The sequence below is a fragment of the Pseudorasbora parva genome, chromosome 15 (assembly GCF_024679245.1).
Source record: "Pseudorasbora parva isolate DD20220531a chromosome 15, ASM2467924v1, whole genome shotgun sequence".
NCBI classification, from domain to species: Eukaryota; Metazoa; Chordata; class Actinopteri; order Cypriniformes; family Gobionidae; genus Pseudorasbora; species Pseudorasbora parva.
The window spans coordinates 20,662,937-20,681,408 of NC_090186.1; the positions used below are offsets into that span (position 1 = coordinate 20,662,937).

The 18,472-nt window shown below is 36.6% G+C and overlaps 1 protein-coding gene across 5 annotated transcripts; it reads right to left on the reverse strand.

Moving 5' to 3' along the window:
- Positions 1–2,905: 2,905 nt before the first annotated feature.
- ism2b (isthmin 2b) lies at positions 2,906–15,496 on the reverse strand. 5 transcript variants are annotated; one of them, XM_067417346.1, is made up of 7 exons: positions 15,074–15,496; positions 14,862–14,917; positions 10,211–10,393; positions 9,409–9,709; positions 6,062–6,196; positions 5,897–5,965; positions 2,906–4,855 (listed from the first exon to the last, which is right to left on the reverse strand). In XM_067417346.1, exons 1-7 carry the CDS (start codon positions 15,117–15,119, stop codon positions 4,338–4,340), a joined length of 1,308 nt encoding a protein of 435 aa, XP_067273447.1. In that variant the 5' UTR covers positions 15,120–15,496; the 3' UTR covers positions 2,906–4,337. The 5 variants fall into 5 exon arrangements, with proteins under 5 accessions (XP_067273447.1, XP_067273445.1, XP_067273446.1 ...); XM_067417344.1 differs by having other exon boundaries at positions 10,211–10,453; XM_067417345.1 differs by having other exon boundaries at positions 14,862–15,496.
- Positions 15,497–18,472: the final 2,976 nt, after the last annotated feature.

Here is an 18,472-nt window from a genome sequence, read left to right on the forward strand (position 1 = left end):
ATAAATTCGAAATTTACACACCAGTTTGTTGATGGACATAATGCTGATAATGCTGTTGTTAATGCTGATGGTGAGGAATTACAGCTGCAACATCTCATAATGTACCTCAAACTGAGTAGTGTATCACTGAGAATTGACTTGACTTGACATCCTGCTGCGTCCACTGACTTGACATCCTGCTCAACTCATCCTTCTGATGGATGTTCGGGTAAGCTTTTCCCTCCCGATGTTTCATCATCGGACTTGTGCTTATTGGGCGTTTGTTTCCGACATGCGCTGTAAGCGGTAGACCAATCAATCATAACATGCTGGGTCATCTGGCCAATCAGAGCAGAGTAGGCTCATGGAATTTAGAGAGACGGATTCACCTGACGAGTCGTTTGAAAATCATTGAAATTGTGGTGATGTGCAATGTATATTATGAGAAAATAAAAGTGTTTTTGACCTTTGATGCATGGAAAACTGCTGTAGAACTTCACAACAAAATTAGCAACCTTTAAAATAGCATAATAGTTGGCACTTTAAAGCCCAAGTAATTTTGTAGCAGACCTCTGATATATCTTTTGGTGACCCATTTGCAACTGATTGCATAAGTCAATGGCATTCTAAGATCTGTATAGAAAAACAAGATCCTTGGGATTTCTCTGCAATCTTAATCTTATGGATTTTTGTTACCTTGCACTTTGACCCCCTTAATCCCTGCCTAAGAACATACTGACAGACATGAAAGATGCCCAAATCTATCTATCTATCTATCTATCTATCTATCTATCTATCTATCTATCTATCTATCTATCTATCTATCTATCTATCTATCTATCTATCTATCTATCTATCTATCTATCTATCTATCTATCTATCTATCTATCTATCTATCTATCTATCTATCTATCTATCTATCACTATCCATCCGTCCGTCTCAAGTCAAGTTAAATTTATTTGCATAGCACATCGTTTCAAAGCAGCTTTACAGAAAGATATACTGTTATAAGGCCTTAGTGCTTTACCAGAGAGCACTATATTATAATATACACAGAGTCGAAATATTGTTACTCCTTAAAAAATAATTTGTCTTAGTTACTTTTTATCGGAAGTTATGTTACTTTTTTCTCACCTGAACTTTTTTTTAAATAACAAAAAGTTCTGTTTTTGGCAAATGTAAAGGCCCATTCACACTATAAGTCACTAGAACTATTTCTTTGTTCTGCTGAACACAAAATATTATGTTGAAGAATGTCAGTAACCAAACAGTTGATTGACCCCATTGACTTTTATAGTATTTTTGTCCCTATGTAAGTCAACTGTGTAAACGTCAACTGTTTAGTTCCCCATATTCTTCCAAATATCTGTGTTCAGCAGAAAAAAAGAAATGCATACAAGTCTGAAATAACTTGAGGGTGAGTAAATGATGACAACATTTTATTTTTGGGGTGAACTATCCCTTTAAGTAGTAAAGTAATTTAATTACATAACTTGCGCTACTTGTAATGCCATACACCCAACACTGGATATGATGTATTAATGATTCACCGCATTTACATCTGCTGTAAATTGTATTTATAGAGTTGTCCACCACATATATTTGGCAACATCTAAATGAGGATCTCCTAGAAAATACACACATAATGCTTCAAGTCAGAGGCGATAATGGCAAGGAACGAATCCTTGGCCTTAACCTTATCCTTACCTAGGTCAGTCCTGTTCTAAATTCGAATTTCAATTCTACATTGTGTTTGCCAGTCCAATTGGAATCCAATTAAAATTCAGTGATTCTCAGTTCAACTCTAAATGGCACACAAACCCACTCATCACTCAAACGACCACTTGGATGTTCTAACTGAAAACAGATTTCAGGGGGTTTGGGGGGTGGGGGCAGATAGCCGAGGGAGATGAGTTTCCATTTGCAGGATGTGTAAACCAAAGCAAATGGAAAAACAGAGTAATCAAAAACATGAGCCCTGATCTATGGCTGATGGTTGTTCAGAGAAATGGATGACAGGTATTTGCTTGGTAGAGCCAAAAAGTTCTCCAAGGAGTGTTAGTGCTTAGCATAAGTTAGTCCAGATGTGAAGATTCATAATTTACCTAAATTAACTCTGATGTATGCATTTTATTCAAAGAAGCAAGAATTTTTTCAAACTCATCTTTGTATACATATATATTTTTTTAATAGAATTTGCAACTTGCAATTACACATGATAATGAACAGCGAACACTGACTTGTATAGATTGTCTTTAAAGAAGTGTTTGAGAAAATGATTTCCCTTTTTAGGTCAGTCTGTCTTGGAGGACTCTGGGTAGTGTACCACCTGAATGGATGATCAGTTCAAAGCATCAGCAAATGTGCGATTAAAAATACAATAAATACTGTACAACACATGCCACAGAGAAATACTGTTCTTGCCATTAAATGTAAAAATGACCACACTGTAAAAAGAAAAAAAAAAAAGTCTCCAATTGAACATTTTCTAGTGACTGATCACATCTAAAATTTTCAGTTGGCCGAATTGAAATTCTGTGAATTGATACATTTTTCAGTTGGCCGAAATGAAAATCTGTGAATCGATGCAATTTAATTTACAGAAATTCAATTTGGCTAACTGAAAAATTTAGATGTGAACAATCGCTAGAAAAAAATCAGTTGGAGACCTGATTTTTTTTTTTTTTTTACAGTGCATAGGACACAATTTCTTCACAACAGCAACACCAGAAACATGGATAGCAATGCTTCATCATGCAAATATACATTTCAATAAATGTTAAATAAAGTGCCAGCCGCAGCATGTGCATATTCAGTTTGCATACTCTTAAGAATAATATTTCAAAATAGAGGTCTGGAGCAAGTATTAAGTAGTTATCCTACAACAGTCCACCACCCCCCCCCCCCCCCCCCCAAAAAAAAAAAAAACACAAAACAAACAAAAAAAAAAACAGCAAAACTTTGCATGAGCATATTAAGTACCACATTGTAATATTATTTTTACATTTGCCGACTCATTCCCTTTCTGAATTTCCGACACTATTAAAGAACTATATCAACATTGATTGTTATGGTAAGATTCCCCCTGAGTTGGCAGTGAAATTGTGCCCATTCACTCTCAAACATCCCCATAAGTCTAGAGCAGAGGTTCTTAAAACGATAGTTCACCTAAAAACTATTTACTCACCCTTACGTTCCAACCCTGTTAAGGATTTCTTTGTTCTGCTGAACATAAAAGAAGATATTTTGAAGAATACTGGTGACCAAACAGTTGACTGTAGCCATTGTCTTCCATAGTATTTTTTTCCTACCATTAAATTCAATGTTACCGTAGACTGTTTGGTTAGTCATACTCTTCGAAATATCTGAATAAATGGAAATGTTCCACAGAAGAAAGAAACTCATACAGGTCTGGAACCACTTGAGGGTAAATTATGACAAAATGTAATTTTTTGGGTGAACTATCCTTTCAATTTATTTTGCTTCAAAGACCCATATTTTATATTTGATGGCACTTATATGTAAATCCACTGGGGGCCATAGGTCTGAGAACACATTGAATATATGGGATTAAAAAAATATGATTTGTGTCAATGTTAAAACAAATCATAAGGTTTTATATATTTTAATATAAGAAAAATATGATTCTATACTATTTCTAAAGTAATCAAATAACCAAATTACACTGACCACATAATTTGCACAAAGGGTCAGACTGAAGCACATAAGATGCTCTTTGGAACATTCTCAAATAATGATAGATAACATGAGGTTTTGCACAAATCTGGAACTCATGTCACTCATGTGCTTGAGTTCTCTTGCATTCGAACAAAAGAGAGACAACAGAATACTAATAACTTCTGAAATCCATATTGATTTTTCGGCAGCACATTGTTTTACAGTTATGTTCCCCATACTAAGCTCTTATTATAGTATTTGCAAAAACTGGGTAATAACTAGGTACTAACCCTGAACATACCCATACCCCTAACCTAACCATAACCTATGAAGCTACCTTGTATTACCCAGTACTTTCTTAGGTAAGTACATGTACTGTAAAATAAAGTGCAACCGGTTTCCGATTCAACTTTTTATTCAAATTGTTATTCTGATAATAGAAGATAAGAAAAAAAAACTTGTTCACTAGCAGTGTCAGACTTTTGTACCCCACTGTATGTGATTGCAGCAGCAACAACAATTACAACTGTTGATTTTTCCTTAAATTTTCCACAATAGAAAAGCTAGAGCCTTTGCGAACACAATACTGCACTATACTGCACACTTATGCGGCTGAGTGTTTTTTGTTTAAGCACCACAGCAGGACAGTGAGTCAGAGGACGGATAGTAATTTGGTGATTTAATATTCTCTGGCCTCCTCCAATTCATTCATGAAAATATCCTGTTGTGGATTCTCCATGCAATGCAGGCCATTATTGGGTGGGCGGACTGCATGAAACCTGCTCCAGTCTCCTTTGCACAGTATCCAAGGCATTACATCCACCTTGAAATGCAGCTCTGGAGAGAATTCTGTGCTTATTAGGTTGGGGGTACCTGCCCCCTTGCCCCTTGTAATTAAATGCTTGTTGTCATCATAGCAACAATGTTGGACAGCCAGGGTGGTGCCATCTTTTGACAGGCCAGAACGCAAACAGGACCGTGCCGAGGGCTTGTAGATGTCCAGCCGTTCTTTTGGGCCGCTAGCATCCCTCCATTGGAAGGTTCGCTCATGCTCTGCATCCAGCAGACTGACTATATTGTTGGAGGCGTCAGAAGGATAGGTGCACGGGCAGCTGGGTAATTCAGTCAATACCTGCTGTAGGTAACGCTGAAGAAACACACTCTTACAATTTAACCACTTCTCACAGCTGTCAACATCTGCAAAACAACCAAACCCCAAAATACTACGCATTAGTCAAATCAAATATACATAGTGCCTTTGCCTTATAGTAGTTTGAAATGGTGTGTGATAGTTTTATGTATCAGATCAGGGATGGGCAAGAGAGTTTAACCCTGTCCTTCAGAGTTTAGCTCCAATCCTAATCAAACACACCTCAACAAGCCAATCATGGTCTTCAAAGTAACCAGAAAGTTACAGGCAGGTGAGTTTTTAATCAGGGTTGGATCCAAACTCTGCAAGACAGTGGCCCAGCAGAACCGAAATTGCACATCACTATTAGATTATAAAGAATCACATTCTGATGAGTAACTGTGTGCATATAGACAATATTGCAAAAAGTATATTTTTAAGTATACTAGTTAGTATACTATTATCAATGTAATGCTTAGACGAATACTTGTAAGTGTACTGTTTCAATACTACTAAATTAAGTAATTTGCCATCTTGGTACTGTACAAAACTGTAAAAAATAAAAATAAAAAAAGAGTATAATTGTAACTATAACATATTGTAAAAACTCTACAAAATAGGTTAACAGAAAGGGCCCCTACTGTATACAGGAAAAAAACTGTAAAAGATCTAACCAGGCATTCCATGTTATTAAATTTTTTTAAATAGTAAAATACTGTTAAATACAGTACAGTTTTTAAGAGTAAAAATAGGCCAATCAAATTATAATTTACAGTGAAAAACTGTAAACTGGTGGTCCCATTTATTGTTGGCAGTAACATTTATCACAAAATTCCCTGCAAGTATTTCTTTTAAATAATTGTTGATCATTTTTGGTAATGTTGATAATGTGTATATATATATATATATATATATATATATATATATATATATATATATATATATATATATATATATATATATATATATATATATATATATATATATATATATATATATATATATATATATATATATATATATATATATATATATATATATATATATATATAAAATTGTATTAAATTAGTGATTTATTGAATTTTTGACAATAAACTTAAAGGATTTACCAGTGCCAAAGGGTTCTGTACCATTCTCCATCTCAAATGGAAAGACATGAGCCACACTGTTCCAATCATCTGGGGAAAAAAAACATCATTATTAATATAATATTACATAAAACTGGGTTTGAATTAAAAATTAAAACCAGATACATTTTTGAGTTCTGAAGTAACCTGGGCATGGAATAAGGTCACAGCTTCGGGACTCAGTGGATGTGCAGAAATCTCCACATGACCGTGAGCGGGTCTGGTTGCCATGGCCACAAGTGACACTACAGGGACTCCATGTGCTCCACTCTTCCTCTGTTTCTTCAAAGAAGAAAATACTTATGAGTTTAAACATTTATTTATAGTTTTGGCTGAGACAAGCATCTCTATTGTTTATATAATGTATGTTCTGAATGAAGCCCTTAACCTTAATTACTTTTCAGTGATCTGATCACAAGTGGTACTCTGAGAACAATTACCATTACCATTTCCACCTTCCATTAACGTGCATTTCCGATGCCCGATGCCCACTTGTGTTAAAGACGCACCTGCTTATATAGTTTCTGACTACCTCCATATGGGGCTTAAGTGATACGATCCAACAAAATATGGATGTTAAAGCAAGGTGTAAATGGAGTCAAATATATCACTTAGCAATTAGAAGTGACCCAGCAATCGCTCCAGCAATGTCTTAATAATCCTAGCAAATGCATAGCATCACACTAATTCAATTCTATCCAAATCACATTTATTTGTATACCGCTTTTTACAATATTGTTTCAAAGCAGCTTTGCAGAAAATGCATGTGTCTACATTACAACGTAGAATAATTTATTATCAGATGTGACTCTGTCCAAGTAAGGTCCATATGTCCAAAATGTACAGTTCTACGATGATACAAAATACATTATTACCAGGGCTTGACATTAACTTTTTTGCTCACCAGCCACTGTGGCTAGTGGTTTTCCACTTACTAGCCACTCAGCATCTTCACTGGCCACAATTTTGCTGTTTGGAAATTACATTATATATGTTTAAAGTTGAGTTTGGCATGAGTAAATTACTTGATTTTGAGTAATTTTACTTGATTTAGAAGATTTAAAACCCTTTCAAACTTTCAAATGCAACACTCTAACACCATAATGGCAACTTTTCCATTGACAAACACCAGTAAGCTGAATAAATCTAATATAGCCTTCAAAAAAGGAAAACAGGCCTCAAATGGTTGATTAGCTTTTATAGCTTTGGGGGAGATCTACAGATAATTAATTAAAACAAGAACAACAGATATCTTCCTCTGTAATAAAGAGTATAGATTAGAGACTAGCTTGTTTAAATATTTAACTTAAATTTGGGTGGAGTGCCAATGATATTGCACATACAGTGATGGCACCCTGATTACAGACAAACTAGGGAATGATGAAAAGGAGGCGTAGGCTCAGCAACGATTCTAGCTGGCTTTGTACAAGTGCCAAATTGTGAAACCCACAACAGCCACAGAGCTAGTCTTATATCAGAGGGTATTCAAAGCATTGCCACTAAATTCAGCGGGTCAAGATTCGGATGGTTAGCATTAGCAGTTACCCCTGCTGGAGTCAAGAACATTTTGAATGCGTTATTACATGTATGGAGTCTGTTTAGAACCTCAAAGTGATTCCTTTGGCAGAAAAAAAAACATTAAAGGGTACTCTATTCAACTCTTGAGTAGACAAATATATTGTGCTTTTCTAGGGCTGTGTCCAGCAGCGGAGCAATTTTTAACAGATAGCTTTCTCCTGTTATATGACTGACTAGATCATTCCTTCGACTGCTGGACAGAAAACAACTGAGGTGCCCTTGAGCAAGGTATCTAAAGGCCAAAGTATACTTCACTATTTACATCACTTTTTAGGTCAGTGGCTTTACCCCCAATTGCAACACAAGCTTCCCACTGCTCTTGGTGTGTGTGTCCAAAGCTTGTAGTGTTTGTGTTCACTAATCACTGCCCCTAATGTGTGTGCACTAAGGCCCCGTCCACACGGAGACGGGTTTAGCTGTATATGTAAAAATTTTGACCCGTATCAGCGTTTTGTCCACACGGATCCGGCATTTTGGAAGCATGAATCCGATATTTTTTGAAACCGGGTCCCAAAGTGGATAAATCTGAAAACGACAATCTTTTCGTTTTCGTTTGTATAGCGAATCCGTATATTTTCTGAAACTGTGATGTCATCACACTACCTCCAGCAGGGTGAAAGACTAAAGGGATACAACTATGGGCACTGGGCATGCGCACATCAATTTTGCTTCATTTAATTACTGTATTATTGTAAGGGTATGTTTTGGGTTGGGGTAGGTGTAGGCATTAATAGAACACATCTGTTGAGTAGCACATTTATTTATTGTTATTTTATTGTGAGATTTTGCCTCACCTTCAACCACTGCCCTACCCCTTCAAGCCACAACTCTTCTTCTCCATTTTTAGTGTATTTCTGTGGCAGACTTACAGCGCCACACACTGGCCTGGCATGCAAACTACATAATTTTTTAGTTGGTTTTGGTAATCTTGTGTGGACGCAGATATTTATTGAAAAAAAAAAAAGATCTGATTGTTAAAGCTCTGGCTTCGTGTGGACGGGTTGGATGGGTTAAATGCAGAGGATAATTTGACAGTTCAGAGTATGGGTTCCCATACTTGGCCTTCACATCACTTCACTTATCAATGAATGTCATTTTTGCCCCATCAAAGTGATCTGAAGGTTTTTTTTTTTGAGGCCATACTTAATCTCAATCATAATGTCTTTCCTTGACCCCTCCAATTAAATTTCATCCATGTCTCCAATGAAACAAGACTGCACAGCTACAGCGCAAAGTTTGCAATTCCCACAATGAAACAGACATGTTCCAAAGAGAAAAACAAAAAAGCAACAGAGGCGTGATGTTATGCATGACCTTGAAAAGCCTAGGATTCTTGAACAGGCTTAAAAGGCCCAGCCGCTCTGGGGTGGAGGGAGAGGGGGGATGCAGGGTCTGGGGCCCAACCCGCGGGACATAAAAAGTAAACGGATGACCCCTCTCACTCTGTGTTCCCGATCTGAGCACTAATTGAACACAAGCATGGGCTTATTTGTCCAGAGAACGTACTCACGCTGCCATTAGTGAGCGGATCGGGCTCGTCTTCAAACAGCGGTCTTCTCCTCAGAGTGGGACCAGTTTCTACTTCAAAGGTCCGACGCTCACAAATACCCAGTCACCAGCTGAAAGTTCAGTCTGAATCAATGCTGTGAAACAGCCCTTACCAGCTTGCTCTATCCTCTCTCCCCAATCTCTACATCTCCCTTCCCCTTCAATTACTCTCAAAATAACCTTTATCTGACTTTCTTAAATTTTCCCATTCCTCCAGCCTGACAACCTCTTTATCTGCTGAAAGTTCTGCAAATTCCGGTCTTGCTTTAAAACAGCTGCTTTTTTCTCCATCCCATTTAGTCAAATCCTCTTTTAGTTCAAACAGTCTTAAGTGTGGAGAAACAGATAATATATAAGAGAGCGCTCACCATAATGGCTTTGAGTCCATGGGCTTTCCCAATTGCCATCTGTCTTTCCCAGACCACTAGGGAGGGGCTCCCCACTGTCATACTCCAGTGCGTAGTCGTCCTCTTCCTCCACTGCTTGGCCAGTCCCATCGTCACCGGAATCTGCATCAGTGTAGCTCCAAAATAAAGGCCAGAAAAGCTTCTTTCCACCCAGCCACTCTACAGTAGAGGAGGGAGAAGATGTGGGCCAGTCATTGCTCCATTCTTTAATCAGGTCCATCTCCACTTCCATAGGGGGGTCATCCAACACCTCAATGGTCACCTACAACCAATGACGCAAAGCACTGAATCAAAATATTATTGAACATTGGGCATTATTTTAAGAACTTCAGACTTAAAGGCAACAAAGACAAATCATTCTGCATGAGTAATGTTATGCTTCTAGTCTGGAGAACAGTCAGTGGCAGTTATTCAGTGGTGAGTCACTGATCGAGTCTCTTGATTTGAGCTCAGACTCAATATCAAATCAAGCAGAATTACTTCCTGCTCATTTCAAAATGAGATTACTTATTACACGTAATTACATCCTATGAGGAGTGATGACTCACTATGGATGCTGATGAATTCACTTTGGATTAGACAGGATTAGACATTAGCCTCATAGAAGAGAACCCCAGTAATGGCTTATTATATATTTGCATTTATGAATTTCCCTGTTCAATCCCCAAAGTTCTGGAAGAGGAACTCACTAACATAACATCATGAAGCATTTTACAGAGATGATTAGTAATTTAAGATTTGTGCTTTTGCATGCTTCTCTCACCTGAATGTTTGGGTTCTGGGAGCCAATGTCAGCATTTGCCAGGTCTGGAAAGTTTTTGAGGTCTAAAACAAAGGGTTTTGATTCTTGGCCGGGCTCAGGCTGTTGCGGGACACCTGTAGAGCGATGCTGGAACCACTTGTGTTGGTGGGGATGCGAGTCTGCCAAATCACTCTGGACCTGGTTCTGCTGGTGCAGGAGATTATGGTCATTGCTAATGTCTCTCAAAGATGTCTGTGGATGTGTCTGATGAAAAAAATAAACATAACACGCAACAATAAGTACTAACTGCACCTGCAATGCAGCATTATGGAACATCTATAGTGACCTTCACTGAGTTGACAATGACTTTGCACCATAAGATTTATAACTCTCAAGCGAAGAGTTTTTTTTTTTTTGGGGGGGGGTTGTTGGTTTAACTTAAAAAAGTAAGTAACCTGGTTGCCTTAAAATTTTGAGTTTATTGAAATTAAAAATTTGAGTTGATACAATGAAGGAAATTTGTTTAATAAATAGAAACTCAAAATATGTTTGTATCTGAACCACAAAAATTGATAAATCATGAAAATAGCGCAATCTTTTAATAATATTTTAATAAAGGTTGTCGAATCTCAAAACATTTTCATTGTATTAACTCAAAATTTTAATTTCAGTGAACTCAACATTTTAGGGCAACCAGGTAACTTTTTTTCTAAATATTTTCTTACAGTGTAAGGAAAATCTAATCAGTTAACTTATAACCAATTTTCACTGCGATAGTGCTGATGCTTTTGGCCAGTTCTCACTGGGGGACCTGAAACCTTTCTCAGAACAGTTTTTGTTTTCTGATTAGACAGCCTAACAATTAATTCACTGCTTATAAATAACCTTTCACGTTCTTTTTTTTGCCTTAAATGTTTTGGATCTAACATCCAAAGTAGATACTTTTTTGCAAGTTAAACAGTCTTGGTGGAAAAACCAGGTGTCCCTTAACTAACCGACTGTTGTGAAGTGCCATCAAACTCATGCTTTACTCTTGGAATGGAGTTAGAGAGGTGCTGATGTTGGTTTTACAGGTTCATTGTCAGTGTGCAATGTGCAATATTGGGGTTATGGCTGCATGCTGGGCGCTGTTGCGATCACTATGTAACTGCATCTTTCATGCTATTTGAACACTTGCATTATATCGCAATTAACTATATAAAAAATATGTACAGTTACATTTAGACCTAGCCTAGGCCTGTTGAGTAAAAAAATAAAATAATTACCAACTGGTTACATATTGATTCTGAGTTTGCAATGAAATGGTGAATCAGGTGTCTAAAGTCTAATTTCTAGACATTCACAGGTTTTTGCTCTTCTATGTAAGACTTTTTCACTCGTCTTTTCTTCCAGGCAGTCTCAACAAGAGAGGCCATGTGAAACAGTAGTCACTTACTCAATAAAGACTCTTAACATGGACTAACAGACTGATAGTTAATTTCCTAAGTGTTCAGAATGGAAACCAAATCTCTACTTACACCCTTAGTCTGCCTGAGGCCATGCATCTCTTGTCTTTCTCTGTATTGTTAATTCATTGTAAAATCGGCGGTGGAATGTGGCCAGTGCTGCCAGTAGGCTCTCTCACCATCACGAACATATGCCATGAAACAAAGCCTTATGCGCTAGCAAAAGACCATGCAATACACACACAGCCTCTATTGAGCTCTCTGGTGAGACACATGGACACGATCAGCTCACACACTTCACGTTGGGTCATTTGGGAAAGCAGTCATCAGCGCAGCCTATATTTATGTGACCTCCAATATCAAAGTCCCAGGACCACGCCATTTCCAAACCAGTGAAGAAAAACAATAAACTAAGACCCCCCATTCTCTTTCCCTTTGACGACCCCTGCCCCACATGTAAAAACAAAAGAGACATTTAGTAATACAAAACTGAGTACCAGGACCTTTCTTGGAGAGGTTAGACATGGCCCCCGTGCGCGCGCACGCACACACACACACACACACACACACACACACACACACACACACACACACACACACACACACACACACGATCAAGGAGACCAGAATGCAGGAAATTCCACATTAACACAGAAGAGGGGCTAAAAAAACAATTTAGGAGCTGAACTATGACCCTGTGAGAGAGTGAAACTTGTTTTTTGACTAGTATTATGTAAGTCCTCACTATTGTAATGGTCTACTGTATGGAGTCTCTCTCACTTCTGGCTCCCTTTGCATGGTGACATAATGAAAAAAAAAGGGGGCAATGAATATATTGGTCCATAAGCAGAAAATAAAAAAACAAAAAACAAAAATAAAAACCTTGATGCACTGCTCTTAAATTCCTCAGTTGTTGATAAATAAGAAACTTTTTGCAGACCTCAAGATAGAGTCACTATTGATTTGTATTAGCAAGATGCAACTCTCACCTGTGGGGTAGTTATAAGTGAAGACATTACATCCAACCAAGATATTCAAGATATCTGCCACATTTATACAGCTACCCATGACAAATGAGCTTTCAAAAATGTAAACAGATCATTCAATAAGCCACATGGTGATACTTTAAAACGGTCAACCATTTTACCATGTTGTGGTAGACTAGCCCTGAACTATTTAAGTAATGAAAGCTGCGCATATGTTGAGATATCAGCATCAAAAAACAAACAAACAAAAAAAGTTCCATTATCACTATTATTAGCACTATTAACTGTAACACTGTTACCTTTTCTAAGGGCATAGTTAGCATATCTCAATCATGCCGTTAAATTGTAAAAATGTATCTGGAGATGAACACAGGGCATTATTATACGTTATTAAAGTCTTAAGTTGGCATGTAAAGGAAATTGCCTTAGTCTTTCCTTTTGAAATATATCTGAGTGAAACAGCCTCTCTAACAGTAAAATATGTTGGGTGGGACCTGATTTTGTCCATTGTGAATTGACTGGATATTTGGATCATTGTTTGCTGTTGGTGGATCTCATGTGAGTGACAGGTTGTCCCATCATCAGAGAAGAGATATGTAATTGCAAGAGGGAGGGAAAGTTATTTTGATTAAATATTATGTGACGGCACATAAATTTTAATAAACAAGGATTTATTATTGTTTTGAAAGGACAGAATTGACAATTTCATGGCAACTAGAAATAAATATAACTTGCAATGTTTGGTCTGTTTGGGTCTAGAATGACTTCTGGTGCATAACAGTTTCTTCGAATATAGACACATTTGTCTGTGTAACTCTTAAAACAAACTTTTCACAATCATTAGACAATGTCCAACAGTGGATGTAGGCTACATGGGTCACAGGCATTTTTCAGAATCAACTAATGTTAGTTTGCCTGTGTTCCTAATGAGAAGTTTGTAAATGAGTGGGCTAGTTGTAATAAAACGTCTTGACTCATTTGTCATGGTTATATATAGCTAGCATTTTCTGCATATCCAAAATACACTAAAATAACATTCTGAATTCACACATTCTGAAACTTACAATACAGCTTGTTTGCAAATTTTACAATATTCATTTACACTTTATTTAGCAACATTTTACAATAAGGTTTCATTAGTAAACATTAGTTAAGGTATTAACTAACATGAACTAACCATGAGCAATACATCTGTTACTGTATTTGTTCATCTTTATTAATGTTAGTTAATAAAAATACAGCTGCTGGTTTTGTTCATGTTGGTTCAGTGCATTAACAATATTAACAAGATTAAAGTATTAGTAAATGTTGAAATTAACATTAAATCTAATTAATCAAAGATAAATAAATGCTTTATAAGTGCAGTTCATTAATAGTTCATGTTAACTAATGTGGTTAACTAATGTTAACTTATGAACCTTATTGTTAAGTGTTACCCTTTATTTGAAGGTGTCTGTTACACTGTAACCATACACTTAAGTATTACGTTACATCCCTTACGAAACAAAAATATGTTGCAGTATATTGGAAAATATCATGTAATACATTAGGCAATATACTCACATATATGGGATTTAATATTTATATTTTCCAATATATTGCAATATATTGAAAGCGGCAATCATGTTGCAATATATTACATGAATATATAATATATTGTATAATACCATCAGTATATTATTCCATGTATTTACAATAAATTATAATATGTTTCAAGTAATATATTGGTAAATATATTTTCCTTTCATAAAGGATGTACTTTTAGTTTAAATTAGATTTTGTTTAGGGTAAATTGCATGTAATTATGCATAAATTATAGTCATTATTATAGTAACTACATGTAACGTGTAACAATGACACTAAAATAAAGTTCTACCCAATATTCTATTCGCAATGATATGTATATAGATTTTTCTTTTCCTCCACACATCACTTGTCATATTTAATTTCAAGCATGCTCTTTGACATTGTTGAACATGTTTCGTTTATTGTTTAGATTATTTTTTTTAATAGCCATATGTAATATTTTTAATGGATTTTATCTGGAGATTTCATATTTAAGTCTGAAACAAGGGTAAAAAAAAAAACAAAACAAAAAACACTACACATAGCCTACATTTGGAAAGTAGTAAAATTAAAAACGCATGCTTTTTTTTTTTTAAATCAACCCCCTGTAACATAAGTACCTGTCGTTAAACAACCTTAAAAAGAGATCAGTGATATAGCTCCACTTGTACTCACCTCTACGACGGGTCTGTATCTCGCGCGATGTCTCACAGGGAAGCTGCTCGCGCGTTCTATCCAAACAGCCAGAAGCACACTTAAAAGCACCCATAGACTCTTACGCACTTTTAGCATTTTGCACAGCTGCTTATCCGTCAACTAAATACCTATTAAATATACTCAGTCTTAAATGTGCAATCGTTGCTTAGAAAGCTCTTAGGAATGCATACCCCTCCTGGCAAAGATCTTCTTTAATGCGCTGTTCGTCATCTTCATCCAAACTTCATTAAAACTCTCACAGGTATGAACATTTTATATATTCAGACAGATAACCCTCGCGTGCTCATTCCTTTACAAATACATTAATGTGACACGAAAAGTCTTGTTGCACTGTTGTCTTTGCCCATATGGACTCTGACCTTAGTTTAAGTATCTACTGCAGGTCTCACTCACGCGCTGCACGCTTTTCTGTCCGCACCAGTGCATCCTTATTCAGCGATTACAAAACTTTGTCATCTCTTATTCTATAAGATCTCAGAGTAGAGTCATTGATGACACATAAATGATAGTAGGCTATCTTAGATACCAAAAGAAAAAGGTAGACAGCTGAACTGTAAAGCTATGCGCGCAGCAATGACACAACCGCAGGATAGTTTGATCTCCAAACGAGTTAGTAGGCTATGGGAGGAGAATAATTTTCTCGCATGTGGAGTGACAAAGCCTGTGATGCTCTGACAGGTGTGTGCGAGTATGGGTATTCATTTCCGCTAAGGTAAGACAGTAGTTGTGCCTTATTCATAACTGAATGAACTCCTGGTGCCAATGTCCTCACACGAGGATATTATATTTTAGTGAATTCTATGACACCACACATAAGTTTAAAGCTACACTGTGTAACTTTTTTTGTTTATTCTTAGTTAAAAACACTTAGTTCTTTCAAAAATATATGTGCTCATTAATGTATAATTACTTCTTTCAAGTAATAAAGTATTCTCGTAAGTTTATAATATGCCATTGAAAATACATACGGGTGAGGGGTTCAAATGCTGGTCACCATGTTGCCCCTCCATCTTGAAAGTACATTAGCCAAAGAGGGACATACCCATAAATTCAAGCTTCGCCTTTCGCGTTTTAAGTTTCGGCATTATTTGTTGTTGGTGAGACCATTGAAAATGTGTACCAATGAACTCATGGAGCCACATTGAAATCCTGTATCTCTGGAATTGAATGGGCCTTAAAAGTTAAAGGGTTACTTCAGCGATTAGCATATGGCTTTGTATCAGTAGAAACCCTGGAGTATATTCAAATGATTGTGCTTTCCCCCCTCATATCCCCCTGAGACAAGAGATTTATGCATTTTATTTCTGGAAAAATTCCTCCTATGATGCAAATTGACGATATTTGGAATGTTTGCCCAAAGGCTAAAGACTACAGCCAGCAGAGGGAGCCATTTCCGCATGTTTTGAATCCGCACATGGGGGATTGGGAGATTACTAGGGATGGGCGATACCACTTATTTTGTTTTCGATACGATACCGATACTTTCAAGGCCAGTATCACCGATATCGATACCGATACGATACTTTTAAACTTTATTTTTTTAAATTATTAAATATATTAAATTATTTAAATGACTAAGAGTAAAAATACCCACTTAACATATTTGAAAGGTATTTTAAAATTCAATATGCCTTAATTGCAACTTATTAGATCCAAATTTTTTAAAACATGGATAAAATGTTTAGTAGTAGTGAAATTAACCATGGAAACCTACAAATACTAGCCTATTTGAACTACGGCTACTGTAGTAAAACATGGTTCAGTTTCACAAGGGACTGCCAGTGACTGAACATTGCAACCATAAAATGCAACCTTTTTATTCTGAAAGTGATTTATATTATCATTAGTTACAGCATAGAACATGATCAATTTTAACTTTTAACATTACATTTAAGAGTGTGATTGCACTATATAGGCTACAATTTCTATTTGTTTATTGTGAAATAACTCAAACTATTATGTTTTTCTGTCTTTTGATGAGCATTATTCTGGGCTGTGTGTTCAAAAGCATCTATGGTTTCTTATGATAGTTTCGGGAAACGCAGTTCTGTTTGAATAGTGTCATCAGTGAACGAACACTCTCTCTGTGATCGATTGATTCTGTCTTGTAGCGTTTGCATGCATTCAGATCATGGTTAAGATGAGCAGGAAAATAGTCCCATACTACACAATTAACATAGTTTATTTGTATTGTATGCATTAAATAATCTTTTAAAATAAACATAATTACTGGTAAAAAAAACCCCCAAAAAACACCTTAGTATCGATGTTTTTATTTGAGCATCGATACTTTCGATGCTCACATCAGTATCGATATATCGATCCTTCATATCGATACGCTCATCCCTAGAGATTACACTCAGCTCGCAGGGAGAGCTCAGCTTGCAGCTACAGGCACTCATTTAAACGGAGCTATGGTGAGCAATGCAAGTCTTCCAACTTCTCAAATTAATTTCTATGAAAGTTAAGCTTGCAAATGCATGAACTGAAATGTGTGCCAGACTGAACTCGCGTTGTGAATGTATGCCGCGAGTGTAGTCGCGATTACCTCAGCTCTCATCACGAGACCTCATCAGCTCATTTTTTCACTCCTGCAGTTAGTGCTCAGTGCTGTGATACTCGCGCGGTGACTCACTCATTATATTGAAAAGACACGTTCAGTTTTTAATTGTAGTGTCTTCTCTAACTCAGTCACTGTAATCAAGTTGGTGGCTTTGGGAATGGCCTCACAGGGCAGCGAAGCATTCTGGGAATTGTAGTCTTTCATCCCCATGAGACCAAAATACCTTTTTTTGTCTTTTCTCAGTCTAGAAGGCACCAAATTAAAAAATAATTTCACATTTCTACTGCATTGATGACCCAGTTTAAATACAGATTCATCTTCCCAGCGCTGAAGTACCCCTTTAAGGAACAAAAGTAAAAAGTGTTTGAAGAATTATAATCTTAAGTTATCTTTAAATTCCTTCAATGCTGAATAGTCATACTATTCTTAGTGCAACAAAGATGGCTCATGTCAACCAATTTACCAATTTAGGCTTTCTGTCCTTTGAATGTAAGTGTACATTGTTGAATGTCAAAGCACACTTTGCTGTCCACGTCCAAAAAAGGTAATGAAAAAATCATCAAAGTAGTCCATATGTGACATCAGTTGGTTAGTTAGACTCTTTTGAAGCATTGAAAATACATTTTGGCCCAAAAATAACAAAAACTACGACTTTATTCCGCATTGTCTTCTCTTCCTAGTTTGTTTTCAATCCTCAAATAAAGATTTGAACGGTTATGAATCAGTTTATTGATTCATTATTCGGATCACCAATGTCACGTGATTTCAGCAGTTTGGTAATTTGACAAGCGGGATGACAAAGGGATGACTTTTTCATTGAATATTCAACCTGGATTAGATACACAGAGATTCTGCCGTAGCCGTTGATGCCTCTGGGTTTACGCATGTGTGGGGCGGTGCTATCAAACTAGGGGTGAGACCCTTTTGGGGGTAGGGGCGTGTTTGTTTTGGTGATTTGAAATATCAACAACGGTTACCAGATAGCACTTACCCCACCTTTAATGAA